At 66.2% G+C, this 26,312-nt stretch overlaps 8 protein-coding genes across 8 annotated transcripts; 4 read left to right on the forward strand and 4 right to left on the reverse strand.

The window, feature by feature from the left end:
• Positions 1–1,572: 1,572 nt before the first annotated feature.
• On the forward strand, positions 1,573–4,658 carry F751_0744 (3-hydroxybutyryl-CoA dehydrogenase; the record flags this gene model as incomplete). The annotated part of the gene is made up of 8 exons (XM_011401458.1): positions 1,573–1,812; positions 2,031–2,414; positions 2,704–2,922; positions 3,245–3,364; positions 3,509–3,688; positions 3,846–4,064; positions 4,314–4,345; positions 4,535–4,658. The coding sequence occupies 8 exons, from the start codon at positions 1,573–1,575 to the stop codon at positions 4,656–4,658; spliced, it is 1,518 nt and encodes a 505-aa protein (XP_011399760.1).
• A 323-nt stretch (positions 4,659–4,981) lies between these two features.
• Positions 4,982–6,265, reverse strand: F751_0745 (Kinetochore protein Spc25; the record flags this gene model as incomplete). The annotated part of the gene is made up of 4 exons (XM_011401459.1): positions 4,982–5,118; positions 5,314–5,418; positions 5,661–5,885; positions 6,124–6,265. 4 exons carry the CDS (start codon positions 6,263–6,265, stop codon positions 4,982–4,984), a joined length of 609 nt encoding a protein of 202 aa, XP_011399761.1.
• A 1,321-nt stretch (positions 6,266–7,586) lies between these two features.
• On the forward strand, positions 7,587–12,538 carry F751_0746 (Serine/threonine-protein kinase CTR1; the record flags this gene model as incomplete). The annotated part of the gene is made up of 8 exons (XM_011401460.1): positions 7,587–7,773; positions 7,964–8,080; positions 8,217–8,411; positions 8,685–9,919; positions 10,133–10,318; positions 10,945–11,127; positions 11,349–12,019; positions 12,337–12,538. 8 exons carry the CDS (start codon positions 7,587–7,589, stop codon positions 12,536–12,538), a joined length of 2,976 nt encoding a protein of 991 aa, XP_011399762.1.
• A 247-nt stretch (positions 12,539–12,785) lies between these two features.
• F751_0747 (hypothetical protein) lies at positions 12,786–14,578 on the forward strand (the record flags this gene model as incomplete). Its single annotated transcript, XM_011401461.1, has 5 exons — positions 12,786–12,875; positions 12,983–13,114; positions 13,282–13,680; positions 13,795–14,065; positions 14,292–14,578. The coding sequence occupies 5 exons, from the start codon at positions 12,786–12,788 to the stop codon at positions 14,576–14,578; spliced, it is 1,179 nt and encodes a 392-aa protein (XP_011399763.1).
• Positions 14,579–15,211: 633 nt separating this feature from the next.
• Positions 15,212–16,636, reverse strand: F751_0748 (JmjC domain-containing protein 4; the record flags this gene model as incomplete). Its single annotated transcript, XM_011401462.1, has 3 exons — positions 15,212–15,823; positions 15,976–16,146; positions 16,256–16,636. 3 exons carry the CDS (start codon positions 16,634–16,636, stop codon positions 15,212–15,214), a joined length of 1,164 nt encoding a protein of 387 aa, XP_011399764.1.
• A 757-nt stretch (positions 16,637–17,393) lies between these two features.
• Positions 17,394–20,087, reverse strand: F751_0749 (RNA polymerase sigma factor SigA; the record flags this gene model as incomplete). Its single annotated transcript, XM_011401463.1, has 4 exons — positions 17,394–17,486; positions 17,699–18,898; positions 19,361–19,390; positions 19,587–20,087. The coding sequence occupies 4 exons, from the start codon at positions 20,085–20,087 to the stop codon at positions 17,394–17,396; spliced, it is 1,824 nt and encodes a 607-aa protein (XP_011399765.1).
• A 1,992-nt stretch (positions 20,088–22,079) lies between these two features.
• F751_0750 (hypothetical protein) lies at positions 22,080–22,715 on the forward strand (the record flags this gene model as incomplete). The annotated part of the gene is made up of 3 exons (XM_011401464.1): positions 22,080–22,157; positions 22,303–22,415; positions 22,553–22,715. 3 exons carry the CDS (start codon positions 22,080–22,082, stop codon positions 22,713–22,715), a joined length of 354 nt encoding a protein of 117 aa, XP_011399766.1.
• Positions 22,716–23,501: 786 nt separating this feature from the next.
• F751_0751 (Pyruvate kinase, cytosolic isozyme) lies at positions 23,502–26,283 on the reverse strand (the record flags this gene model as incomplete). Its single annotated transcript, XM_011401465.1, has 5 exons — positions 23,502–23,649; positions 23,959–24,623; positions 24,885–25,503; positions 25,894–25,925; positions 26,167–26,283. 5 exons carry the CDS (start codon positions 26,281–26,283, stop codon positions 23,502–23,504), a joined length of 1,581 nt encoding a protein of 526 aa, XP_011399767.1.
• Between the last annotated feature and the right edge of the window lie 29 nt (positions 26,284–26,312).

Below are 26,312 nucleotides of genomic sequence, written 5' to 3' on the forward strand. Positions count from 1 at the left end.
TTGGTGAGGATTAGGGAACGGGGGTTTCCGCATCTGAAGTGCGGACAGGCAATGGTGAGGGACGTGGCACAATTCAGCAATGTTGGCCTGTGTGGCTTGCAACCAGTGCTCCCTATTCTCTCATGCTTGCAGAGGAAGGGTTTTGACACCCTGGATGCCCTGATCTTCCAGCCACCCCCAGCGGGCGCCGCCACACAAGGTGCATTCCTCTCAGCACCTTGTGATTGCCCAGCTTGGTCTGCCTGTTTTTTGCTTGAAGGGAAGGATTAGACCCCTGAGCTCTGCCACACCCTGATCAAGGCCTGACCGCGCTTGCCCCGTTCCTATGCCAGTCCATAAGGGCCTGCTCACCGTTACTCTCCTCAATTGACACAGGCACGCTTGTCCACGCTGCAGCTAGCCAGGGGCTTAATCTGGCTACAGAGGAGCCTTTGGTCCGGCTGTCGTCCCCCAATCCACCAGACATCCAGTCGGAGGGCGCCTGGCAGAGGGTCAAGCGCTTCAGCCAGGCCGCGGCAGAGGCTGCATCGGGCTCCGCTGCGGCGGCTCGGGCCCCTACCACCAGGGTGGTCGTGGAGGGCGGGGGGCCTCAGCCAGTTGCCCCGCCCCAGGGCGAGTCAGCCGCGGCGTCTGAGGCCCAGAGCAGCAAGACCCGGGCTGCCACCGCGCGCACGGATCCTCCCACGCCAAGCTCACCTTCTCAGGGGACAGGTGCAGGAGCGAGGAGCCCCGGCAATGCTGCGCCACCTGAGCGGGTCCCTCTGCGTGTGTCTCAGCGCCCCGCCGCTCCTCCAGCAACGTCGGGCCTGAGCAAGGCGGCGCTGGATCGGGATGTGGCCGGCGCGCTGCCCTCCGGCGCCCAGGCGCGGAGGGCCGGCGAGGGCACGCGTCACGTGGCGTGGCTGTCGGCGCCGGGCGCGCGGGGGGCGCCGGCGAAGCTGCCGCTGGGGGAGGACGGCGTGGCGAGGGGCGGCGCAGGCCTGGGCGCGGCCTCGCCAGAGGGGTCTGCCTCGGGCGTGAACGGCCCGACGGGGTCGGCTGGCGAGGCTGCGGAGGGGCGCGGCCTGGGGGACCCTGCATTGGACGACCGGGGGGGGGCTGGCCGGGGCGGCGGGCGGCCGGGCGGCGGCGGAGGGGGCGGTGGCGGGGGCGGCGGGTGGGACGACGGCCCCGGACCGGAGCAGCAGCCGGCTCCATCGCCGGGGGACTGGGAGTGGCTCATCACCCTCATCATGCTCAGCAGCGTGCTGTGGTCCTTCTGGAGGTTCCTGCAGCAGCGGAACCCCAGGGCCGCCTCCATGCATGCCTGACCCCCTCCTACCCTGCACTCGAAGCAAGTCTGAGCAGATGCATGTCGGGTTACGATGACTGCGGGACAGGGATGATGGCTTGGATGGCACAGGGGAGGGATCAGACCCGCGGACTCCTTTGAACCTGGTTCCGGAGCGTGTCGGTGGTCCGCGGGGGGGGAGCCGGCGCGATGGACACGCCAAGGCATGCCATCGACAGGAGGTCAGACCCGATGCGGCAGAATTCCATTGACTAACTGGAATCAAGTGCGAGACCCTGATCATGGCGATCCTGCCTCAGCGCCTGGCTGTGATAGGTGCTGGGCAGATGGGTGCCGGGATTGCCCAGGTGGTGGCGAGCTCCGGCATCGCTGTCAAGCTGGTGGATCAGTCCCATCAGGCCCTTGATAAGGCCTTGGCGGGCATAGAGAGCTCCCTGGCCCGCCTGGTGACCAAGGGAAGGGTGGATGCGGTGACCGCGGAGGCTGCCCTGGGCCGGCTGTACACCTCCACATCACTGGAGGTAGGGGGAATGGGGTGGGCTGGCCAGGTGCCTGGCAGGCTTGCATGGGGAAATGCATCTGGGCATCCCTTCCCTGTCCAGACCTGGGGTCCCAGGCCTCACCCATGAGTCGACCTGACCCCACTCTGGAGTCGCCATCCCCTCCCCCTCCTTCTCCCCCCCGAAAAACATAACGACATTTCGTCCCCCCTCCATTCCCCCATCCCGCCCCCACCCAGGACCTGCACGACGTGGACTACGTGGTTGAGGCGGTGCCCGAGCGCGAGGACCTGAAGCTGCGCCTGTTTGCCAGCCTGGATGCGGTGGCCCCCCCCCATGCCATCCTGGCCTCCAACACCAGCTCCATCTCCGTGACGCGGCTGGGCGCCGCCACGCGCCGCCCGGCCCAGGTCCTGGGCCTGCACTTTATGAACCCCGTGCCCATCATGGGCCTGGTGGAGCTGGTGCGGGGCATGCGCACCAGCGAGGACACCTTTCGGGCCTCCCTGGCCCTGGCCGCGCGCCTGGGCAAGCAGACCTGCGTGTCGGCCGATACCCCGGGCTTCATCGTCAACCGCCTGCTCATGCCCGGGATCAACGAGGCGTTCTACGCCCTGCAGGAGGTACGGAGGTTGTGGAGGTTTCCGTTCTCCCAAGGGGGGGAAGGGGTGGGGTGGGGTGGGGGGGGTCCCTGACGATGCCTGGAGGGAAGGAGCGCTGCAGCTACATTCGCTTGGGCAGGGTGGGAGGCCGGTGGCTGGACGAGTAATCCGGGGCGAGGCGCGATGATGAAGACTCGCCTTTGTGCATGCAAGGCACCAGTGTCTCCGGCCCAGCGCTGGTTTCGTGAGCCATGCTCATGGGTCCCAGCTTCTGGCACCACCCACCACTCCCTACCACCCCACATTGCAGGGGGTGGGCAGCGCGGATGACATCGACCGTGGCATGCGGCTGGGCACCAACGTGCCTATGGGGCCGCTGGCCCTGGCCGACTTCATCGGACTGGACACCTGCCTGTCCATCATGCAGGTCCTGCACAGCGGGCTGGGGGACGACAAGTACCGCCCCTGCCCCCTGCTGCGCCAGCACGTGGACGCAGGGTGGCTGGGCAAGAAGGCGGGGCGGGGGGTAGTACGACTACAGCAAGGAGCGATGAAGGGGGAGTCAGTGCAGAGACCTGAATGAACCGTGCATACTCCATTTTCGTCGCAAGTCATCGATTTTCCGAAGAAGCACTTTACTCTCTCGCTGGTAGCGAAATGCACATTGGAGAATTTGAATCCAGGGGTACGGGGTGCTGTGGGGCGCGCGCGCCCAAGAGTGGTGACGTAGAGTGATGCATGATCTCACGCACTCGCCGGGGAAGGAGTGGCACGGTGCCCCGCAGCCGAGCCATGGCATGCTGTAGGGCACCTATCAGTCTCATAACACCCTTGACTGCCCTCCCCCCCAGCCGATCCCAGGAGCTTCCCTGCAGCCCCTGACGCCCATGTCGGCCTCCGGGGAGTCCTCCCCGCCCGACCCGGAGCGCAGCGGGAATGTGGAGGGCACCCTGCTCTGCCTTAGAAATGAGGTAATGCGTATGGACAACATAATGGCGACGAGGCCCTCCGTGGCGGCCATGCGGAGCGCAAGGGGCATCCCTCAGCCCTGCCCCAGTACACCCCCCCCCCTCCTTGCCCACCCCGTGCCCCTTACCACGCCCGCCGCACCGTAGGTGGAGGCACTACAAGGCAAGCTGGGCCAGCTGCACGGCTCAGACCTGGTGGCCCTGCGGCGCGCCTACGCCTCCCTTTCCCAGCACGTCGCCGCACTGGAGGGCGAGTGGGATGGCACGCTGGATGCCGTGAACCGACTGCAGACCGCCGTGGTGTCGCCCGAGTACGTCGCACAGGAGGTGAGCAGAGGGAGCTGCGAGGTTCCACCCTGCCCGGGGTCGAGGTGGTGATGAGCGTTTAGCGTGAGGGACGTGGCAACGAGTCCTCCAGGCACATCGCGAGTCTCTTCCCGCCCTCGCTCACGCCCGTGCTTTCCTGCCCCGAGCTCCTTACCAGCTGGGTGTGGCCGGCGCCCTGGCCGTCGGCTTGACCGTGCTCCAGCACAGCCTACGGGGTGTGATCGGGCGCGACGTCCTCTCCCGCGGCGCCTGGCTGCTGGGGGCCGGGGTGGTTGTGTTCCGGCTGACGGGGGGCACCCTTGCCCGCTGGCTCAGCATGGTGCACGCCAACATCCTGCTGAAGCGGGAACTCATACAGCGCCTGCGTGTCGTGGACGTGAGACATTTGAAGGGGGGATCGCTTGGGCGATCGGCATGGGTCCGGTGTGATGGGAAGAAAGGAGGGTGGGGGGCGCCTGGATGTGTGCATGGCCTATTCAAGCATGACGTGGTGCTCCACTACTTTCTCTCTCACACTACCTCTTTCTGTGTCTCAGGTGTCTGCGCCTGCGGCGCAGGCGCAGACACCCTGGCGCCGGTCCTTGCCCCCAAGCCGCACCCCCTTTTCACCCACCCCGCCGCGCAGGACCGCATCCGCATCATGGCGGCCCTGCAGACGTGGGCGCCCCCCGCCGGCCCCGCCCTCTCCTCCGACAGCTCCGGCGAGCCGGCGGCGGCGGCGGCGGGGTCCCGGCACGGCACGCCCAGCGCGCCTAGCGTGCGGAGCGCGACCGCCAGCCCCGCGGGCCGGGCGTCCCCCGCCCCGGGGACGAGCAGCGCGGGCCCCAGCGCCTCCTCCTCCTCCAGCCTAGAGATGGTGGAGCGGCCGGAGGGCGAGGCGGCGGGTCGCGGCACCGGCCAGGGCTGCTCCGAGGGCGAGCTGAGCCGGGAGGCGCTGCGAAAGTATGCGCGGCTGGGCAAGAAGCGATGAGACGGGCTCCTGCGCGGGGTCGGTCTTGACATGGACACGCACTGATCCCCCCAGCGCTCCCTCCGCCGCCTAATTTTAACCTAGGCTCGCTGCACGGCGCCACCACCGTGCAAGTGCCTCTCCCCTTGAACCCCCCTGTACATCGCTCTAGCTTTCTTGGGAGAAATCTCCCCCACCCATGTTCCTCCTTGCGCTGCGTCATATCGTTCTGCTCACTATAAACGTGTGTCAGTGTACAGTCAAGGGTTTCCAGGGTTGTCATGAGGGGAGCGAGCACGGACGGCCGGCGGGTGGCACACCAGACAGGATCGAGGCAGGCTCGGTCAAGGTGGCGATTCGCGGCTCACCGCTGCCACGAAGGCTGTCCGCATGCCGCGCACGAACGCACAGAAGTTGCCGGTGGACTGCAGGGCAGCCTGCAGCTCTGGGAGCTCCGGCAGCTCCTGAGACACGTTGGACACTGCAGGGAGAGGGAGGTGCCATGTGTGGTGCTTGGACGCGCACTCATCAACACCTGCACCGGACCTTGGCTCGACCAGGTCTGGCGACCCAGCGCAAAGGCATGAGGCCCAGCTTGTCCGACAAATGAGTTAATTCCTGCGACAAGGAAGCCACACCAAGGTTGCCCTGATTCCCCCCCTGTCCTTGCCCCCACCTGAGTACGTGTCGCTGCCTTGGATGTGGACTGCAAAGGTGAATTCGCGCTCCGGCTGGCGTGGATCAATGTCGTTCAGGCCTATCAACAGGCGGTGGGCGTCATCTGCAGTTGGTCATGGTGTTGGGTGGCATGGCAGTGTTGGGGAAGTTTCAAAAAGGGGGGATTGGAAAAATATCTTAAGGCACTCCTTCTCAGCTCCTACAGACTCATCCTGCAGGATCCTGTGACACAAGGTGTCCAGACCAGCCAGGCTTTGACCCATACCCGAAGTTTACTTCCCCTTACTGGATCCTTGCCTTGGCGGAAGTGGAGTCCCAGTCTGTCTCTGTACAGTCGCAGCGCACGTTCCAGGGCTCCCAGCTTGGCAAGATTCTGGGCTTCGGCGCTGGCAACGATTGACTGCTGCGCCTGCAGCTCCCTGTCAACCTCCTCGACCATGCTGCGCTGCTCGGCGAGTAGGATGGGGAGGGCTGCCTCCTCTGCGGCCGCCTGAACTGCAGCGGTTTGTGCTGCCAGCAGCTGGGCCTTTTCTTCCGACAGGCCTGTGGCGTGCAGCAGCAGGTGTATGTCTCTGGGATGGGGACATGGGTCGGAGGCTGGAATGAGCAAAGGAGAACATCAGAGTCACCAGACCACCGCACGTGTTTCGAGTGCTCGTGCTGCGCGCTCCAGTCGAGTGTGCTCGGCCTCGAGCTCCCGGCTCCGACCTGCGGCAATGTTTTGCAGGGGGAAGCGAGCAAGTGAACGAGATGTTCACGGTCTAGCTCGACTCTTTCAATCCATTCCAACCATTATCCGGGCGCCCACCTTGCAGATCCTTGATGCGATGTCCATGCTCCTGTCGGGTCTGGTCTGCGGTGGACACGGTGCGTTGCGTCCAGCTGTCAATCTTCCCCTGGAACCCTTTCAACTCCTTTTGGAGGGCTGGTAGGTCGATGCCCGTCGCCATCTTGGAGCGGCAATGCGGTCGCGAGTCACGGTGGTGAGCCCCTCGCACAGCTCAAATCTGTCGGTGTCATGCGCAGGTCGAGTTTTCAGCCTTTCCGATACCCCAGCTTTGTATAATCAGGGCCCAGTGAGCAGCCACCTCGTCCGGGACATCACTGAACAGCCTGCACTGCGCACTCGGAAGCCCTCATCCCGTTGCAGTATTCAGACGTGTACTCAGCCTGATCAGAGAGCAGCAGCGACGCCGTGCCTGACCTCGGCGAGCCACTGGCCAGCGTCGCGGGCAGTGGACGGTCCCAGCGCATCAGGCCGGTGCTCAGCCGACGAGCCTCGTTAAACTTAGCGTGCGGCACCTCGTGTCGTCGTGCGCCCTCCGAGCGGGCCTGCCGCCCCACCCTCACGCCCCGCGTCCGAGATCCCATGCCCCAGTCCTGAGCCGGTTCCCGGGATGGACCGCCCCATACTGAAGGCGTGCATTCTTAGCATACTTTGCCTGGCATGCGTGTGCCCCCGGGGCTCGGCTGCCGCCGGAACAACATTCGGCAGCGAGTCGCCGCCCCCGATCACCTCATACCCACCCCCTGCCAGCACTGGGGGCGTGCTGGCAGCCAGCGGGCCCTCCCCAGCCCCCAGCCCTCCCCCCTCCCCCGCTGCGTCCCCACCCGCAGCCTCCTCCCCCGCCCACCCTCCCCCGAGGACGCCTCCCCGCCCCCCCCCCAGCCCCAACGCTCCATCCCCCTCGCCCGGCACCAGTCCCACCACCTCCCCCAGCCCCATGACCTCCCCCAGCCCCGCCTCCTCGCCCCCTCCCGGCTCCAGCCCATCCGCGGCCGCCCCCCCCCCGTCCTTCCACCAATGCCCAGGGCCAGGCGCTGCTCACCTTCAAGGCTGCGATCACCAACGCCGGGAGCATTGCTGCGCTCACGACTTGGAGCAGCACCGTGGCAAACCCGTGCAGCTGGGGGACGACCAGCGGCGTCACCTGCGACAGCGACGACACCACTGTCATCTCGCTGTGAGTCGGGGGGGATTGGGGGTTCTGTGTCTCGCATGATTCTCGTGCGGATTCCACAGCTTGACAATCAAATCCGCCGTGGGAGCCTGGCCGTGCACGCGCTCCTTCGCCGGACCTCTGCGCTGCTGTACCACCATGCTGCGCCCATGGCTTCGAATACTTCCATCCATGCCTGATCTGGGTCTGGCGCCACTGCTCCGGCAGTACACGGTTCACCCTCCCCCCTTTTCCTGCATGGCACACCGGCATCCACCCTCACCCGCTGCCCGTCCACCTCCCCCCTGCCAGTGACTTGAGCGGCGCGGGGATGGTGGGCAGCCTGACGGCCTCACTCGCCGCCCTCACGGGACTGCAGTCGCTGCTGCTGGGCGGCAACTCCCTCACCGGCTCTGTGCCCTCCGCCTGGAACACCGGCGCTGCGCTGGGCTCGCTCACGGTCATCAACCTGACGGCCAACGCCATCTCGGCACTGCCCACCAACTTTGGGGCGGGAGGTGGGCGACTGGGTGGGGTCGGCGCCCGGCAGCACCCTCGGCACCTGCTCGAGGGGGAGTGGGTCGCTGAATGATCGCCCACCCTCTGCACTTCTCTGGAAAAACTCATGCTTAAGCTCCCCTCCACGCACCCACCCGGCCACATGGCCGCATATCCATGTACCCCCCATGGACTTCCTCCTTTCCTCAGGCTGCTCCAACCTGGTCACCCTGGCCCTCGACTCCAACGGCATGACGGGGAGCCTGCCCGGGTCGCTCACCCTCACCGCGCTGAAGGCGGCCACCTTTGTGGGCAACGCACTGACGGGTACGTGTTGAGAGGTGTTCGCGAGGCGGATTCCGAACGCTGCCTCCTTGGCCAAAGCCTCTCGTCCCTGGACGCGCCCGGGCGCGATCTGCGCGCACGATCCCATGCGCGGCCCCCCCACCCCCCACCCACCCAGGCTCGATCCCCACCTGGTCCAAGGGCTTGCCCTCCTCTGCCAGCGTGGCCGTACTGCCGCAGACGGGGACCACGAGCCTGTGCGGCTCCGTGCCGGCCTCCCCCGGCCTGACATACTCCTCGAGTGGCACCAGCTTCGCGCTCGCCAACTCCCTGGGCTCCTGCTTCGTGCCCTGCAGCCAGACCGTCACCACCAGTGCGTCGCAGGGGTGGCGAGCGAGAGAATGGGCTCGTGCGTGCTGGGGTGCGGCTGCATTGCCGGTGGAGGCCTGGTGAGGGCCCGGGTGTTCATGTGTGAGCGCAGATCTTGCCCCAAATCCACAGCCCCTGGATTCTGGCGCCGGAAGTGGGAAGGGGGGGGCCGGTCGTGAAGCCCCTCGACTCCAACCTCTCTACATAGCATCACCCCCCCACACACACACTTCCACTCGCCCTTCATCATCCCCCCCTCCCCCGCCTCCTTCGGCAGGCCTGACCGGGACCAACCTATTTGACGTGGCGGTGGCTGCCAATGTCACCGCCTGGGACCTGGCCCGCGGCAACCTTCTGACGCCGGGTCAGGGCACTGCCAGCTCGGTCACCATCCCCTGCTATGGCACCGGGTCGCCCGTGGGCAGCTATCTGGGCGGCGACGCCGCCTACGGCGCGCTGGCCTGGGGCTCGGCCTCGGGCGCGGCCTCGGTCACGTCGCACTCCACCTCCTCCTGCCTGGCCGCCTCGGGCACGGGGTCCTACGTGCGCGTGGACCTGGCAGCCAGCTACGCGCTGGCCTCCGTCGTGCTGGTCCTGGCGGGCAACGGCCTGGCGGGCGGCGCGGTGTCGGTCGGCGTCGCGGCCGACGGCTCCGACGCCACCACCTGCGCCTCGGGCCTGGTGCTGGGCGCGGGTACCGTGGCCGTCACCTGCGCCGCCAGCGGGCGCTACGTGACCGTGTCCGGCACCACACTGGGCCTGTGCGGGGTGCAGGTCTACCCCGCCGTCTCCGACGCGGCGCTGGGCAAGGCGGCGACGTACACCACGGCCTCCGGCACCGCGACGCTGGCGTCCTTCTCCACCGCCGCCAAGCTGGGCATCGCGGGGTCCAGCCCGTCCTTCGTGCTGGACCTGGGCTACACCGCCAGCCTGGCCTCGGTGGTGGTCGGCTCGCCGACGGGCCTGGGCGTTGTGTCGCTGCAGGCCAGCAATCCGCTGGCGGGGACCTCGCCCTCGTCCAGGCGCCTCCTGCGCGCGGCGCCCTCGGGGGTCGATGCCGCAGGGGTCGCTGGTGCGGGCGGCGAGGCTGGAATGGAGCAGCTCGGTGCGGAGACCCGCGCCACCACCACGGCATCCGCAGTCGGCCGCCGGCTGCTGGCCAGCACGGCGTGCAGCGCCGGCAGCGGCGCCGGCGCCTGGACCTGCGCCGGGCTGAGCGGGCGGTACCTGGTGCTGGCCGCGTCGGACGGCACGCTGTCCTTCACCACCCTGCGTGCCTTCGCCTCGGCGGCGCCGGCGCTGGCGGTGCCGCCGCCGCCCCCGCCCCCCGGCGGCGGCGCCACCCTCACCTCCCAGCTCATCTTTGTCGGCGGGACGGTGGCCACCTTCCGCCTGACCAGCACCTCGGACCGTACCGTCTTCCTGGCGGCCATCAATGCCGCCTTCCAGGCCGCGATCGAGGACGCGGGGTACGAAATGACCACCGCCGACACCACGCTGGAGAGCGCCACGGTGAGGAGAGGGGGCAGGGGGTGGCATGGGCGCCAGCAGGGCCAGGGCATGGGGATCGAGGGAGGGTGGCTGGGCATGGCCGGACCCGACGGGCCGGTTGCCGGGATCCGGGGTCAGGATGGAGACCCATCACGTGCGCCACGCCGCCCACGCTGTCCCTCGACCACGACCACCACACCACGCACAGACACACCCACCCACCCACACAAACAGACGTCGATCAATCCCAGCGAGTACGGGTACACGGGCAGCGTGCCCTCCGGCGCACAGACCCTGCTGCTGACGGTGTCCTACACCACCACCCTGCCGGCGACCTCCGTCGACAGCGTGCTCGGCACATCCAGCGTGGCCTCGGCCATCTCCTCCTCCCTGGACGCCTCGGGCTTCGGCGCGCCCGCCGTCTGGCTGGTCAGCGGGTCCCCCGCCCCGCCCCCGCCCCCCGCCGGCCCCGACGCCGGCGGCGGCGGCGGCCTGGGCACCGGCGCGCTGGTGGGCGCGGTGGTCGGCGGTGTGGCCGGCGCCGCTGCGCTGCTGGTGCTGATCTACCTGTGCTGCTGCCGGCGGCGCCGCGCGCCCCCCGCGCCCGCCGGCGCGGCGGCCGGCAAGCTCTCCGACTGGGACGAGCCGGGTGCGCTCAAGGCCGGATACGCGCCCCCCCCCGGCGGCGGCGGCGGCGGCCCGCGGGCGCGGCGGCCACCGCGGCGGCCGCTGCGCTGGTCACCGCCAACGGCGCGCACGCGCTGGCGCGCTGGACCGGGTCGGCCACGGGCTCGGGGTCCAGCGGCGGCCCGCGCTCCAGCGCCGGCGCCTCCTCCGCGGCGCGCACGGCCGATCCACTGCTGGAGTGGATCACGCGCAGCGCGGCGGCCGCGGCGGCCGGCACAGGGCCCACCGCTTCGGGCGGCACGGGCACGCCGCCCTCGTCGGCGGGCGGGCGGTCGACGCCCGCGGCGGGCGCGGCGCCGGGCACCCCCGCCATGGACTTCAACATGTGGATGCTGTCCTGGGGCGACCTGGACATCCAGAAGCAGGTGGGGGAGGGCTCCTTCGGCCGCGTCTACCTGGCCAAGTGGCACGAGACGCTGGTGGCGGTCAAGGTGCTCATGGCCACGGGCGTGGACATCGATGACGTGGACGAGGCCGCGCGCGCGCTGACCATGTCCAACCCCATCATGGCCAGCCTGCACAAGGCGAGGAGGGGGGGGGGGGTGATTGGTGGGAGGGGGTCGGGGTCGGGAGTGGGACTGGATGGTGCCTGGGGAGTTGTACAAAAAGGAGGGGGGGCGTATGAGGGACGGGTGAGACTCAAGGCCAGACCCCCGCGCGCACTCATGGGGCAGCCCTCCGTATCACCCACCCACCCGGTCCACCCCTCCACCCCCCAACCTTTCACCACCACCACCACCACCCCAAAACCACTTCCCGGCAGGAGGCGCACATGATGGCGAGCATGCGCCACCCCAACGTGGTGGGCTTCCTGGGCCTGTGCACCAACCCGCCCTGCGTCGCGTCCGAGTACTGCGCGCGCGGGTCGCTGACGGACGTGCTGCGCGGCGCGGCGCGGTCCCCCGCCCGCGCCGCGCAGCTGGACTGGTCGCGCCGGCTGAACATGGCGCTGGACGCGTGCAAGGGCATGCTGTACCTGCACTCCCACGCGCCGCCCATCGTGCACCGCGACCTCAAGTCGCCCAACCTGCTGGTGGACCGCCACTGGCGCGTCAAGATCTCCGACTTCAACCTGTCCAAGCTGCTGGATGGCAGCCCGGTGATGAGCAGCCTGGCCGCCACCAACCCGCGCTGGCTGGCGCCGGAGATCCTGGCGGGGCACGCCGCCACCTTCGCCTCCGACGTCTACGCCTTTGGCATCGTGCTGTGGGAGATGCTGACCTGGGAGCTGCCCTGGCCCACCTCCAACCCCTGGCAGGTGGTCACCGTGGTCACCGAGGGCGGGCGCCTGGCAGTGCCCGACCGCGCCGCGCTGCCGGGCCCCGACACCCAGGACTGGGACGGGCTGGACGCCTACGTCGACCTCATCCGCGCCTGCTGGGCCCAGAACCCCAACGACCGCCCCACCTTCAGCGAGGTCATCCCCGTGCTCAGGTGGGGGAGGTGTCAGTGTGGGGGGTGGGGAGGGTGTTCAGGGGGAGGGAGGGGGGTGAGCGGGTGGGGACTTTGACGTGGGGAAGGGAGCTCGGCAGGCTGGAGGTCGGGAAAGTAGACCTCCTGGCCGCCTCGGGGCAGAGGCTGGGCCGTGTAAGCTGGGCCGTCGCTGGCAGGGACCCTTGTTCCCACCTGTGTCTGCACCTGAGGCTCCCCCTACCCTACGCACACGCTCGCCTGGGGGGGGGACACACATGTGTGCTGAGCTCATGTGCCAGGATGACAACCGGCTCCCCTCCCGCCCTCGAATCCCACAGGGACCTGTTGGAGGCGCTGATGCACAAGAATGCCACGCAGGGGCGGCCCAGCTCGACGCCGGTGGGCCCGCCCACCATGGCCGAGCCCCTGTACCTTAAACAGGCCGCCAGCCTGAGCAGGCTGGGCGCCACCAGGAGCAACGGCGGCGGGGCCGGCGACTCCGTGCCCGGCGACCCACCCGCCCCGGGCAGCACGGCTTGATGCAGACAACTGAAACATGTGTCCTACCCCCATATGTGTGATTTAATCCATGTGTACATCCCAGGAACCCACTCGGAATGAGAGTGCCCGACCAGAGCTTCAGGTCGCACAGGTTCTGGAAAGCCGGAATCTATGATCCGCACGGCTTACAGCTGAAGGGTGGGCTGACTGCAACACCCCTCGATGCCCGGCTCTGCACCATCGCTGTCCGAGGCGGGCACGGGGTCGTGGAGGACCACCCAACAGAATGCGGCTGCTGGTACTCGCCCTCGAGTTTGCAGCGTCCACCTTCAGCGGCAATGGGGTGTACTGCCAGTCACAGGCGAGGAGACGGGGAGTCTGATGCGGGAGGCAACCCCGCGAGCTCTGAAGTGCGTCCATGCCATGGGGTGACACATCACTTTATTATACGTATGCGCGCCCATCCCCACCCATGTCTCACAGGTGCGTGCCCTGCGTGGCCTGGGACACGACGTCATGGTGGTGTCGGGGGGCCCAGAGGGCTGTGAGCCCGAGCCGGAGCACGAGCACGCCTCCCTACTGCTGCAGGCATGGCAGGGCGTGAATATGCTCGGGGTTGATAGGGGAATTTATCCTTGGGGGGAGCATTGCTGTATGGCGTGTAACACTGCGCCCTTTGCAAGTATCATGGCCGAACTCTCAAATTGAATGATTCAAAGCGAGTATGAGGTGTGCCGGAATGGCCTTCTGACAATCCCTACCCGAACTCGTTTCCGAATCAGATCCCCCTGCCGTCCTGGGGCACGCTGGACAGCAGCTGCAGCCACCGGGAGTTTGCTGCAGGCGTGGCCGCCTCCGCCATCCTCTCCGCCATCCTCTCCTTCTACCCCGACGCCGTGCTGGGGGTGGACTGGCACGCCCTGCGCCCCTACCAAGCCATGAAGGCGGCCTGGGAGGCTACCCATGCCGCAGCACTGAGGGATGCGCCGGGCTGCCGAGCACCCCCGCTGGTGTACATGAACTACCGCCTGCATGGCCGCACCGACCCGGCCTGCCAGGCCCTGGAGGTGGAGGCGCTCGGTGCCTCCGCGCTCTCCCTGCTGCTGTGCAGGGCCGATCGCCGCGCGGCGCTGGACATGCTGGGGACAAGCGATGGTCTGCGCCCCGGCCCAGACCTGCGCGTCCTCCTCCCGCCGCTGCGATCTGACCTGGCGGGGATCGGCGCCCCGGCGGCGGCGGCCCTGGCCCCGCGCCGCACCTTCCTGACTTGCGCCGTGCGCGTGGCGCCGGAGAAGGCGCCCGACCGCTTTGTGGAGCTCGTCGAAGAGCTGGCGCACCGTGGCGCGCTCGGCAACCTCACGCCCCTGATCTGCGGCTCGGGCTGGGGCGGCGCCTGGGGTACGAGCCTCGCGGCGAGGCTGCTGGCGGCCGCGCCGCAGGCTGTAGTGCACACCCGCTTCCTGGGGCCGGCGGGGCTGGCGGAAATTTTCGCCGCCACGCTGCTCAATGTCCACCCCTGCGAGCAGGACGCCTACGGCATGACCATCGTGGAGGCCGCCAGCCAGGGTGGGGGAAGGGAGGAGGGGTTGAGCGGGGTTTGGAAGTGTTGGCGATGTGGGTGCCATGGTGCCCGGGGGGCGGCCGCAGCACAAGTGCCGTTGGACATCACACCACCCCTCGGCCATTGGACCTCCTCACGACCAGTTGGCAACAAGAATAACGGGGCGATTGCATGTGAACGGTCCTTTGACGTCGAGCCCACCACTGCCTCCCTTTCTTTCCCTGCTGGCAGGGGCCCCCAGCCTGGTGCAGGGAGGGGGCCAGGTGGGGGCCACAGACCTACTAGACCCCGAGGCCGGAGAGGTGTTTGTCGCTGACCTGGCGCAGGGCATCCCGGGACTGGCGGCAGAGGTGGAGCGGCTGGTGGCAGACCCCCAAGCCCTGCAGCGAGTCGGGGCAAAGGCTCGGGAGAAGGCGCGGTCCTGGGGGGAGGTGGACAATGCCCACCAGCTCGCTACCTGGGTAGAAGCGGTGGTGCGAGTGCAGGCAGCAGCACAGGAACGAGAATCATCATCGTGACTCCTGAGATCGAAGGGCAATGCGCACGAGCGCTGGGCAGGCTGACTGGGTAAGGAGACCCGCCTAGGATGTCCCCTGAACTATTCACAAATGAATACAAGGTCCGCACACAACAGAAAGTGCATTGGATAAAGGAATCATGTTGCAGTGCCCATGCACATCAAGCTGACTGAAATGTCATCAGCACCCCTTTCCCTAGATCGCCCTGTATGCTGGATTTCTCTGTTACCGCTTAAAAATCAAGGATTAGATCGATGCTCAGGCAAAATCCTCTCGCAAAATCCTCTCTAACACGAGCAAAAACAGTTCGTCACGGGGACTTCCCACGTGGTCACCCACCGCAGTACTATTCCCGCCCAATCCAGCTTAATTACCGAGGTCTAATGGGATCGGATGTGTTCTGGATGGTATGAACGAACCATGGGAGGAGATGGAAAACTGTTTATTATAATATAGCATGCGATGTCTGAAGGATTGTGAAATGATCCAACACTCGATGATTCTCTCCTGCCGTTCATAACGCAGCCCAGGTCTGATCAAGAATCTAGCCCACTCCTGCATCTCGCTTTTGCCGGGTTGCAGACATGGTGTTGCACACTGCTCGCACACTGCATGAACAAAAAGACAAGGCCCTCAAGGATCGACATGCACGTCCCACTCTGGGCGAGAGAGCCAGGCTTGTACGGCCTCCGACCTCCGCTGCATCCACGGCCAGGCGTTGGCTCCAACTCCCTCATGCCCCTCCGTGGACCGGCAAGCACAGCGCAGCATCTCACGGACCCCCGCCCAGCCCAGGCCCAGGTTGGCTTCCACGTTCCTCGCCACCAGGCCCTGGAACTCCCGCGGCGAGCACAGCCCACGGCAGTCCTCGATGAGGGCCTCTGCCGCCGCGGTCTCCTCCGTCAGCAGGCGCCAGAGGTGGGGCATAGCGTGCTCGTTGATCCAGTTGTGGTTGATGCTGAGCGCCGGCGAGGCATTGAGCACTTCATGGTGCCAGCCGCTGGGCACGAAGATCGCGTCCCCGGGCTGCTGGATGAATTCTCGTGCCGCCTGCCTGGCCTGAGCAAGCCCCGGCCACCCCTCGCCGGACGGTCCATGCAGCGTGCGGGCCAGTTGCTTTGTCCCCGGGCGGTACATGTGCTCGGTGTGGGAGGGGGGGACCAGGGTCCAGTGCTTGACCCCAGCGATGTTCACCGACCAGCTGTGACTCATCAACACGTCGTGGTGCAGGGGGGTGGAGGACCCCTTGCATCATTTTGGGGGAGGGGGGTGCAGTGAAGGTGAGAGATCGGGCATGCTTGGGTGCGGGAGGCAAGGGATTCGGCACCTGTACACAAACTACCAGAATGCGCGGCCCCCGAGAGGCCTGATCATTCAGGACCCAAGAGTGACCTCACCTCGGGACCCAGGTACACAAAGCGGTAGTCGCTGGTGACCAGAGAGGACCGGCTCGCAGCAGGGGGTGCAGGTGAGCTACCATCTCCGTTGCATGCCGGCTGCCCATGCCTGAGTACATCGTGCCACTCATTCAGCCAGTCGTCCATGAAGATGGGGGGGCAGGTGTAGGCCTTGGAGAAGATGGGTGGAGCGACCGATCGTGAGATTACTTGTCTCGACACACTTTGGAACTCAAGTTATGGAGGTCACCACACCCCTAGGGGTGCAACCCCTTCACACCTGGTACTCGGGATGCTCGGCGGCAAAGTGCCAGTCCTTGAGGTATAGAACTCCCTCCCGGTCTGGACGCCTCCACCAGGACACGTACTCCGCCAGGGACATGATCTCTGCGGGCTGCGCGCCGTACTCGGATGCCTGGGAGCAGTCGGACACGCAAATCCGGCTGTGCCCAAATTTGCGGACCAGAAAGTCCAGATCTGGGAGGCCTTCCGGCGTCACCCACTCCCTCACTGCTGCCCAGTCGTCTGTGAGCCCACGGACGATGACGGGTTCCCCGACAGCCATGTAATCGTTCACAAAGCCCTCGTAGGTGAGCTCTCTCGCATCAACTACGGGTGTGGCGACCGGTGCTGCTGGTTCGGGATGCGAGGTGCTCATCATGAAGGCCTGTAAGGTGCTACATCAGATCTCGCACAAATGCATGAGCTCCCATGGCAATTAGATAAGTAAAGGAGCTGTTGTTGATAGCTCGCCTGCCCATCTCTCATGCTGTGTCGAGCCGCTATGATTTGTGTTGTCGAACCTGTCCGACTCGCGCCCAGCAGCTTCATCTCCGCCAGAAATGGCGGCGCGAAAGATGCTATGGTTTTCAGCAAGCCGATCACCGACTGGACTCTCATCAAGAGACGACAAACCTGGTGTACAGTAATGTATTGGAAACTGGCAAGAGGGGGACTGGCGTGAATCACCAGCGGCGTGCCTGCTGGCCAGCAGACTGCCGCACTCCAGCCAAGCCCACCATCCTGCACAGAGTGACAACATGAGCGGCACCCACTCCCAAAAAGGACTGAGAGGGGTGATACAGCAGCATGGGCCAAGATGAGAGAGGGCAGCAACAGGACCTTCCTTGCAGGGTGGCAGAAAAATATTGAGGAGAAGACTTGAAGGAGGGCATCCTCCTGGTCGTACCAAGGGAATCCAAGGCGCAGCGTGCGGAGACACACGAGCGGGAACGTTGTTATCCGTTTTAAGCCTTGCCAAAAAGGCAAGCAAGCTCACAAGCCTACAGGTAGCATACAGCAGCAGCACTTGGGGGGGTGGGTCTTTTCGCCACGTCCTTCCCCACTCGGCCAAGCAGCTCCACACACACTTCGAGCCCGACAGCAGCGGCAGCAGCGCCTGGCGGCCCCATGCCTCCTCACCAGTCCCCCTCCAGGCGCTTGAAGCGCGAGGGGGACCGCAGGCGGTGGATGGCCTTGGCTTCTATCTGACGCACACGCTCACGTGTGATCTGCGACCAGTGAGGGGGGCAGCGACGGCGATGAGGAGGGATTGGAGGAGTGGGCAGGTGGTGCTGGGCGACGGCGGATCGAGCCTGCCATGCTGACGCACAGCTTGCACTCGCCCAGATCATTGCGTCTGCTGGTGTGCACCTCGGTGCCATGCGCCTGCGCGCCCCTTCCGCCCTCCACCTGCGCCCTTTCCCCCCTGCCCCCGCCTCACGTGCACTTCGTGGGAGGTGCCACACTGGCCCAGCGTGCGCTCCCGCCCGTCCTCCAGCCCAAACCGGTTTTTGATGACCGACACCTCGCGCCGCGGCAGCCTGCGAAGCACGTCGTCCAGCTCCACGCGCTTCAGCGCCTGCATGGCGCGCAGCATGGGGTCCTCCGTGGAGTCGATGACGAAGGCGGCGGACGGCTGCAGGCCGCCCTCCTCGTCGCGGTCGCCCTCGGCCTCGTTCAGCACCGCGGGCTTGCGGATGGCGGCCTGCACCTGGACCAGGCGCTTGGCACTCATGCCCGCCGCCGCGGCCAGCTCGTCCTGGGTGGGCGGCCGGCCCAGCTGATCGCACAGCACCACCTCGGCGCGGACCAGGCGCCGGAAGCGGTCGACGACAGAGACGGGGAGGGAGACGAGGCGGCCCTGGGCCTGGGTGGCCCGCCCCAGGGCCTGACGGATCCACCACGTGACGTAGGTGGAGAGGCGGAAGCCGCGGCGCGGGTCGAATCGCTCCACGCCCGTGCGCAGGCCCTGCATGCCCTCCGACACGAGGTCGGAATGGCTCAGGCCGCGCCCAGTGTACCGATGTGCGGCCGCCGCCACCAGGCGCGCGTTGCAGGCCACCATCATCTCCCGCGCCTGCAGGCCCAGGTGCAGCCGCATCTGGAGCTCCGCGGGCGTCAGCCCCGCCGCCGCGGCCCACTCGCGCGGCGACACCGCCGGCGGAGCGCGCGCGGTGGTGATGGAGGCGGCAGGGTCTCCGTGGCTGGCAGAAGCAGCCGGGCGCGAGCGCGCAGGTGCGGCACCATGCGTGGCGTGCCCGTCGTCGCCGGCAGCCGGGCCCGAGGATGTCGCCTGGGGGTCCAAACCCCCTCCTCCCTCGCCCCGCGCCGCGCGCAGCTGCGCGCGGACCTCCAGCAGGCCCAGCCGCGCCTGGACCATCTCGCCCAGGTCGCACTCCTGCGCCGCGGTGAGCAGGCGCTTGGAGGACACCGAGGCCAGCACCGCGCGCATCGTCTCGATACAGGCGCAGGGGTCGCCGCGCAGGGCGGCGGCCGGAGTCGCGGCGCCCTCCTCCTCATCGTTGGCGTCCTGGTCGGCGGTCAAGGGAGGCGCGTCGCCATCCTCCGCATCCTCGTCATTGTCCAGCAGTGCGGGCCGGCGGCTGTCGGACCCGGCCTCGCTCGATGCGCCGGCGGCGGCCTCGGCGGCATCCTCCTCCTCCTCCTCCTCCTCCTCCTCACCCTCGTCGTCCTCTCGCGAGGCGACACGCTGCGCGCTCTCCAGCAGCACGCCGCCGCCGCCCGCGGCGAGCAGGGCGGGAAACAGCGCAGCGGCGGCGTCGCCGCCCGCCGCGGCCACGCGGCGGCTGAGGCGTGCCGAGCGCGCCGCACCCACACTGCGCATGCTGCGCTGGCTGCGCACCAGCTCGCCGGCGGGGACGGCGTCCGCCGTTTCCTGGCGCGCACGGCGCACGGCGCGCGCGACGCGCGGCGAGGCCATTGTCGGACGGATGCGGTGGCGCGAGGAGGTGGCGGCCAAGGGCGCGGCGCGGGGGGTCTGGCTGCGGGGGCGGGGAGTTGAGGCGCGGGCCGGGGCGGTGGGGGTCAGGCTCCGTTCCGCGGCCGAGCGCCGCGTCTGGATGGTGCCCAGCTCCGCCCGCACCTGCTTCCTCAACCGAATGCGGTCCGCCTCCTGGTGCATCGGGTATGGGAGGGGCAGCGCAGGTGTGAGGGACAGACAGCGAGTAGATGCGCTGGACGCCTGTATCCAGGCAGTTGAGTGGTGATCGAGCAGCGGTAGGCTCAGCCGAGGAGACATGTACGCCCATCCCACGACAATCGATCCTACGCCACACCCCACACTCCTGCGAATGCGCCAGCGACCCCACCACGACCGCCAGCACACGGCCAACCACACCCACCGTGAGGGCGTCGCCCATGACCTCAGACTGGAGCTGGCTGTTGGATGCCTCCAGCTCCGTGTCCAGGCCCCTCAGGTCCCTCAGGATGGCAGAGAAGTCGTCCAGAAAGGCGTCGCGAGCAGGCGCGACCTCCGCCGCCTTCTTCTTTGGCTCAGCACGTCGCGGCCATTCCTTCTCGCGCGGTCGCTGCTCGCCCTCCCTCCGCTCCTCGCCGTCCCTTCCCTCCTCCTCCCCCGGTATGAGGAGAGGGGGGCACAGGGCCCAGCCCGCCTCCAGCCTCTCCAGCGCGTTGGAGTAGCCCAGGGGCTCCAACGTCCTGAGGTGCGTGGCCTCCGCGACCGCAAAGGTGCGGTGCTCGGGCAGGATAGGCCGGCGGGGGACGGGGTGTGGGCCGGCCCGTGGGAATGCGCGGAACGGCACGGCATCCCGGGGCAGGGATCCGCAGGGGACCAGGCTCCCGCTCATCATGCCGCGATGGGGGGCGGGTCGCGCCTGCAGCGCGGCGCCCAGGCGCAGCAGAGGTGGAGTTGCTGGCAGGGCGGAGGATAAGCTGGGCAAGCTCCCGGCAACGCCACGAGAAGCCAGCTCGTTTTCCCTGAAACAACTCTAAATCCACTTTTCTAATATTCCAGTATTGATACACGCTGGGCAACGCTATGCGAGGACGGAAAGGCATGTCGAGGCTGGTGTTTGTGGTGGAAGGGGCTGGCGGGAAGTATGGATATGGTCACGTGGGCGACACTGCGTACCACTGTCAACATTAAAGCTGTGCTGGAGGCACAACTCCCGCATTTGATGGATCCCAAATTGCACACACTACCTTGGCCGTCCCTTAGCTGCGAAATAAAGGGGTGGGGTCAAGGTGTGACCATGTCCACTTCACATCAGCGCAGAGCACCGTGGTAAGCAAATGAGCAGGCACACCATCGGTGTGTGTGGCAGAAAATATAGATTCTTCACGTCCAGAATTGGCAATTCAAGTATAGTATGTTGGGAGCTGTGACAGTCCCTGCTCTATGGCATCTGCCTGAGGTGAATGGTGATGCTGGCAAGAGTGGTGAGGATCAGGGTTGGCAAATTCGGTCTCCCAGAAAGCACTGCCGTGCCTGTACAGTCAGGAACTTCGCCGGCAGCATGGCGGACATCCTTCCGCATTCCCATTCAGCATCTGTACCTTACACGATGACTGACTGTGGTACGCTTTAGAGTCACAACAGGATGCCTCCATGTGCAGAGGCAGGGCATATTTATGCGCCGCATCGGTGGACAGCCAGTCTCTCAGGAGAGGGCCTGGGCTCTACCTCCACCTTGCATCCTCTGATTGAGCATGACCTTCAGTTTCCACTCAGTGGTGAGGAGGCCTGGGAGTCACAGCGTGCCTGCAACAACCCCAGCTGTGGCCCTTCAGTGGTGGTGGGACTCGTCGTGTCCATGTGCCTCCTCGTGAAGCTCATGCTCAAAGTGAGCAGCGGGCCCATACTGCGCGGTATGGATAAGGAGATCGTAGTTCTTGGCAGATAAATGGGTGATGTTTCACACAAGGCATGCACAATAAACCTCGCAAGAATACCCTCAGCTCAGCTACACTCACCACAAAGTGATCAAAGTCGTGGTAGAACCGGTAGAGCACCCAGAACCTGCATTGTGCGATCAATTCTGTTGCGCTGACCGCGGATGCGGCAGATACCAGTCTCTGCCTTGGCAAGCACTGGGCCCTCCTGGCACGTCCCAACCCTGGCACTCACCACATGACACCGGCCATGCCCCGCCCGATGTTGACGTGCCAGGGAGAGGCCTTGTGCAGTGTGAGGCCCTCATACGTTACATCGTGCCCGTGGCCATGCCCTGCAGTCATGGCGCATAGGGCGTTGGAGCAGGGGGACATTGGAGAGTGTCACAGCTCGGCAGGTCGAGTGCCCCAGACAAGCACAGCCTGCAAACCCCACCTGAGGCAAAGCTTCGCTGCTGTAGGGCGTTGGTGTTGGACTTTGGTGCAGCGTGCAGGGTTTTGCTGCCGGTGCTGTACAGCTGACGCGCAACCCTGCTGAAAGCTGACATGACACCCCTCCGACCGCCAGGCCGCACGGGTACACAGGCTTCCTGGACCAAGCTGATGAAGTACGTCGGGTGCTGTATCCAGATGTCGTGACATGGGCCAGGTGGATGTGGCTTACAACATGGGACCGTCCTGGAGTCTCGCAGAGCGCACCCGAGCCTCGTCGGAGGAAAGTGGGGGTGCCCCTAACCAATGTCTGAGGAAGCCTTGACGCCACCCTCGCGGAGATCTGACCAAGGCCCTCGGGATCTTGTCGTGTACCCAACACCTCGTTGAATCAATTGAAGATCAGCGCACGTTGCACTCTTGCATCCTCATTCGACAAGCCGTCTCCAGGCCGGGAGCTGGTGGCTGAGGCTCGGCACCAATCGACGGGAAGGTCAGGGTCGACCAGCCCCCCTCCAATGGCGGATGATGACAAGATCAAAGCCATCCGGGAGCTGAAGTCCCGCTTTGACCACAACAACAGCGCCTTGAAACAGGTGTGGGGCCTTGGGGTGCTGCTTGTGGACCTGCTGAGAAAAGGCCCTGCATCATGTCCAAGATGGACACTTGGGGGTGCATACCCCATGTCAAGCTGTTCGGTACTGGTGCAGAACGGCAAGCTCCTCTCCTGCTCGCCCACAGATGGAGTCGCAGCGCCGGCAGAACGAGGTGACGCTGCGCAGGGCGGCCTTCACCGCGGCCCAGCTCGACGGCCTCCCCTCCGACACGCCCTGCTACCGCGGCGTGGGCAGGGCGTGAGTTCTGGGTGTGGGCTCGCTGTGTGCTGGCAGATTGTGCCTGTGGTGTCCGAGGGGAAATAAGTGTGGCCGGGGTTCTCATCGGGTGGGCGTTGCTGTCGCCAAGGCCCTCCCCGTCCACCCCAACCCTGCAGGTACTTCCTGCAGCCCAAGGAGTCGGTGATGACCTACCTGGAGACCGGGATCAAATCTTGCGACACAGACCTCAAGCGCCTGACCAGCTCCCGTGACGCCCTGGTGAAGAGCCAGGAGGAGCTGCGCAAGGAGATCACCGAGCTGATCAGCGTGCGGAGCTGAAAGTGTAGATTGCATGGCGTCGTCGCCGGGCAGGGTGCCCCCATGCGCGCTCATATTGCCCTTTCTTGATGCACAAGCTGCGCATCAAGTGCATTAACCGCAGCAATCCACGCCGAAGCAAGGCTCGACCGTGCCAAATCGGCAGCTGGTTTGTCCATGTCATGGCCTAGTGTGCTTATGGACGCCTGTCTGCCTGCGTGGTTTGCTATCACTTCACCTTTGCTATTTCCATGCCCGTCTCCGCCTTCCCTCCTTCTACTTGACAGCACTCCGTTACACAAGTTACACACCCACACCTGCCGCTCATAATTTCAGCAAGGGCAGCATGCAGTGCTTGGGGCTTCCATGACGGTGCCGAGCATCAAGCAGTCGGCTTGAGGAGGGTGCCAGTGGGGCCAGCCAGGGGCAGACCAGGGGCACAAACCTCCAGCAGGGATAACAAAAGGGAGAGACTCGGAGCAAGCAAGGGACAGGCGTACGTGAATGGTACCGGTGGTGGTGCTGGAAGACAGGTTGCAGCATCATGCGGTGTTTGAAGCGAGGGAGCAAAAGCGAGGAATCGGTGGTGGGTATGCTGGGGAATCCAGGACCTGGGAGTGGAGGCCTCGGCGCAGAACAACACAGCCTGAGTGCCGAGCGGCCCGCTCCTCGTCCGCCTCGAGTGATGCCGCCCCACAGCATGCCGCGCCGGCCATACAAGCTCTCGCACCCATCTGCCAGGCCAGCTTTTGCCCCCGCCATGAAATCCCCCTCCCAGGTCTCTGCGCGCGCGGGCCTGCGCCGCCCCTACTTGATGTCCACCAGCTTGATGACCGAGGCGTTGCCGATGCGGTGCATGGCCACCACAGTGTCGCCGCGGGCGCAGTACCTCGAGTCGCGCGCGTGGTCCAGCGCCGCATGCAGCAGCTCGTCGGTGGTGTCGCTGTCGCTGGCCCTGTGGGTGGCATGTGGGTGGGTGGGTGGGGAATGTTGGCGGTGGTCGGAGGGTCACGAGGGGTTCAGTTGAAGGCCCCTTTTTGTGTGTGTGGTGGGGGGGGGGCATAACCGGGAGGGAGGCCGCAGGTGCCAGAGATAAGGTGTGGCGAGGGGGAGACGCCCCACGTGTTGGGGATGTCACCAACAGGGTGCCCAGCAAGCGGATGGGGCACCTGATACAGGAGCTCCCTGGATGATTCAGGTGGCCACCACGCAGCACCCTTCCCCAACCCAGCACACTTCAAACACCCACCCAAACCCTACCAACCTGGCGGAGCCTTCGGCCAGGATGGGGAGCAGGCCGCGGGAGATGAGCATCTGGCGCGCGGGGCTCTCGCTGGAGCACTGCCAGGTGAGGTTGTCGGTGGTGAGCACGGGGACGACGACCGTGAGCACGGGCACAGTGGGGCGGTACTTGGCGACGAGGCGCGCGGTGGCGCCGCCGCGCGTCAGCACCACGATCAGGCTGGCGCCGACTTTGTGCGCGGTGCGAACCGCCGACGAGGCGAGAGACTCCAGCGGGCTCATGGGCAGCGGCACGCGCTTCATGATGGCCCGGAACAGCGCAGTGTAGTTGATGGAGGCCTCTGCCTCATGGCAGATCTTGGTCATCACTGCCACCGCGGCCACGGGGTAGGCCCCCGCCGCCGTCTCCCCGCTCAGCATCACGCAGTCCGTGCCGTCCAGCACCGCGTTGGCCACGTCGGTGGCCTCCGCGCGCGTCGGTCGCGGGTTCTTGGTCATGGACTCCAGCATCTGGGTCGCCGTCACCACCGGCTTCCCCGCCAGGTTGCACTTCTGGATCATCAGCTTCTGGGCCAGGAAGATCTTCTCGGTGGGGATCTCCATGCCCAGGTCGCCGCGCGCCACCATGATCGAGTCCGACTTGTCCAGGATGTCGTCGAAGTTGGTCACGCCCTCGTGGTTCTCCACCTGATGCATGTACGTGGCGGCCGACGGGGAGGACATGAGCGCTGGGGCCTGGGCGCTGCATGCAGTGCACAGGTTTGGGTCGTGCGTCCCAGTCCACTGCATGTGGTGAGAAACGCTGCGCCACAGTGCTACCCCCGCGCTGTCACCCGGGCGTCGTCGCCCCCTGCGCTGTCACCCCCACATTGTCACCCCGCACTGGCGACGCCCCATCGTCGTCCCTCCCTCCTTCACCCCCCGCAACCACGAACAGCCCCCCCACACCTTGCTGATGATCTTGATGTACTGACCACGCGGGCCCAGCACCTTGCGGATGTAGTCCAGGTCGGAGCCCTTGCGCACAAAGGACGCGGCCACGAGGTCGATCTCGTTGGGCACGCCCCAGTTCTGCAGGTCGTCGATGTCCTTGTCGGTGAGGGTGGGCAGGTCCACGATCACACCTGGCAGGTTCACGTTCTTGCGCTCGCCCAGCTTGGCGGAGTTGAGGCAGCGCGCGCGCACCGTGCCCGCCGCCGGGTCGGTGGACAGCACCTCCAGCGAGATGGAGCCGTCGGCCACCAGGATGACCAGCCCGGGCCGCACGTCCTGCGCCAGCTTGGCGTAGGACATGGCGATGAGCCCCTTGTTGCCCCGCACCCCGTAGTCGGTGGTGATGGTCACCTCCTGGCCGGCGTCCAGGAAGACGGGGCGCTCGTCCTCCAGGAAGCCGGTGCGGATCTCGGGGCCCTTGGTGTCCAGCATCACCGCACACATGATGCGCGTCTGGCGGCACGCCTCGCGCAGGTTGTCCAGCACGCCCTGGTGGTACTCGTGGGAGCCGTGGGAGAAGTTGAAGCGCGCCACGTTCATCCCCGCCACCAGCATCTGCTTCAGGGTCTCCACACTGGCATTTAGGAGGGGGAAGGGGGGGGGGAACTTTCAGGCGATGGGCCCCGAGGAGGAAGGCCTCCACCGCTGGGCGGTGAGGAAGGCGTGGGAATGAAGTGACGACGTGAATGCAGCTCACGGCACCAGAGGACTAGCCCCAAGACGCCAGAGGTTGGGGGGGAGGGTCATCACGCAGGCTCAGCAGACAGGGTTGCCATGGAGACGTACAAAGAGCATTACTAATCAGGATGAAGAGATGTGCGCTCGACATCGACAGCCTTCGGAACGACATGAACAAGTAATACGCTCGACCTCATCGCTCATGTGCGTTGTCATCGCCATCAACTATTCAATAGACATGGGCACAGCCGCCCAGCATGGCCCGTGCACCAAACCCAATTCTCACTTGTTACATGCCGGCCCCAGGGTACAGATGACCTGCAAGGAGGGAGGGAAAAGGGCGATCAGGCGGGGTACAAGCACGAGGACGGGCACCAGGGCACCTCACCGTCAGGTGAATGTCGGCATGCGCCGGCCACAGACACACCCATCGCAATCCTGAATGATGCGATCCGAATACAGCACGGGAGGGGAGGGCGGCCAGCACACCATCCCGTCATGCGCCGCGATCTGTGGGGGAGGGGGCCCAGCCCTGGCACGGTCCCCCACCCTCCCCCACCCAATGCCTGTTAAACCAACCCCGCAAACCCTCGCGCGCCTTGGTCTTATTTCCTCCAGTCAGATGGGTGGACAGGATGGCATCCGGCCCGGTCGTGGGACCCGCCCTGCCGTCCATTGCTCGAATCGTGCGAGTCGCTGCACAGG

This window comes from Auxenochlorella protothecoides (assembly GCF_000733215.1).
Source record: "Auxenochlorella protothecoides strain 0710 unplaced genomic scaffold scaffold111, whole genome shotgun sequence".
NCBI classification, from domain to species: Eukaryota; Viridiplantae; Chlorophyta; class Trebouxiophyceae; order Chlorellales; family Chlorellaceae; genus Auxenochlorella; species Auxenochlorella protothecoides.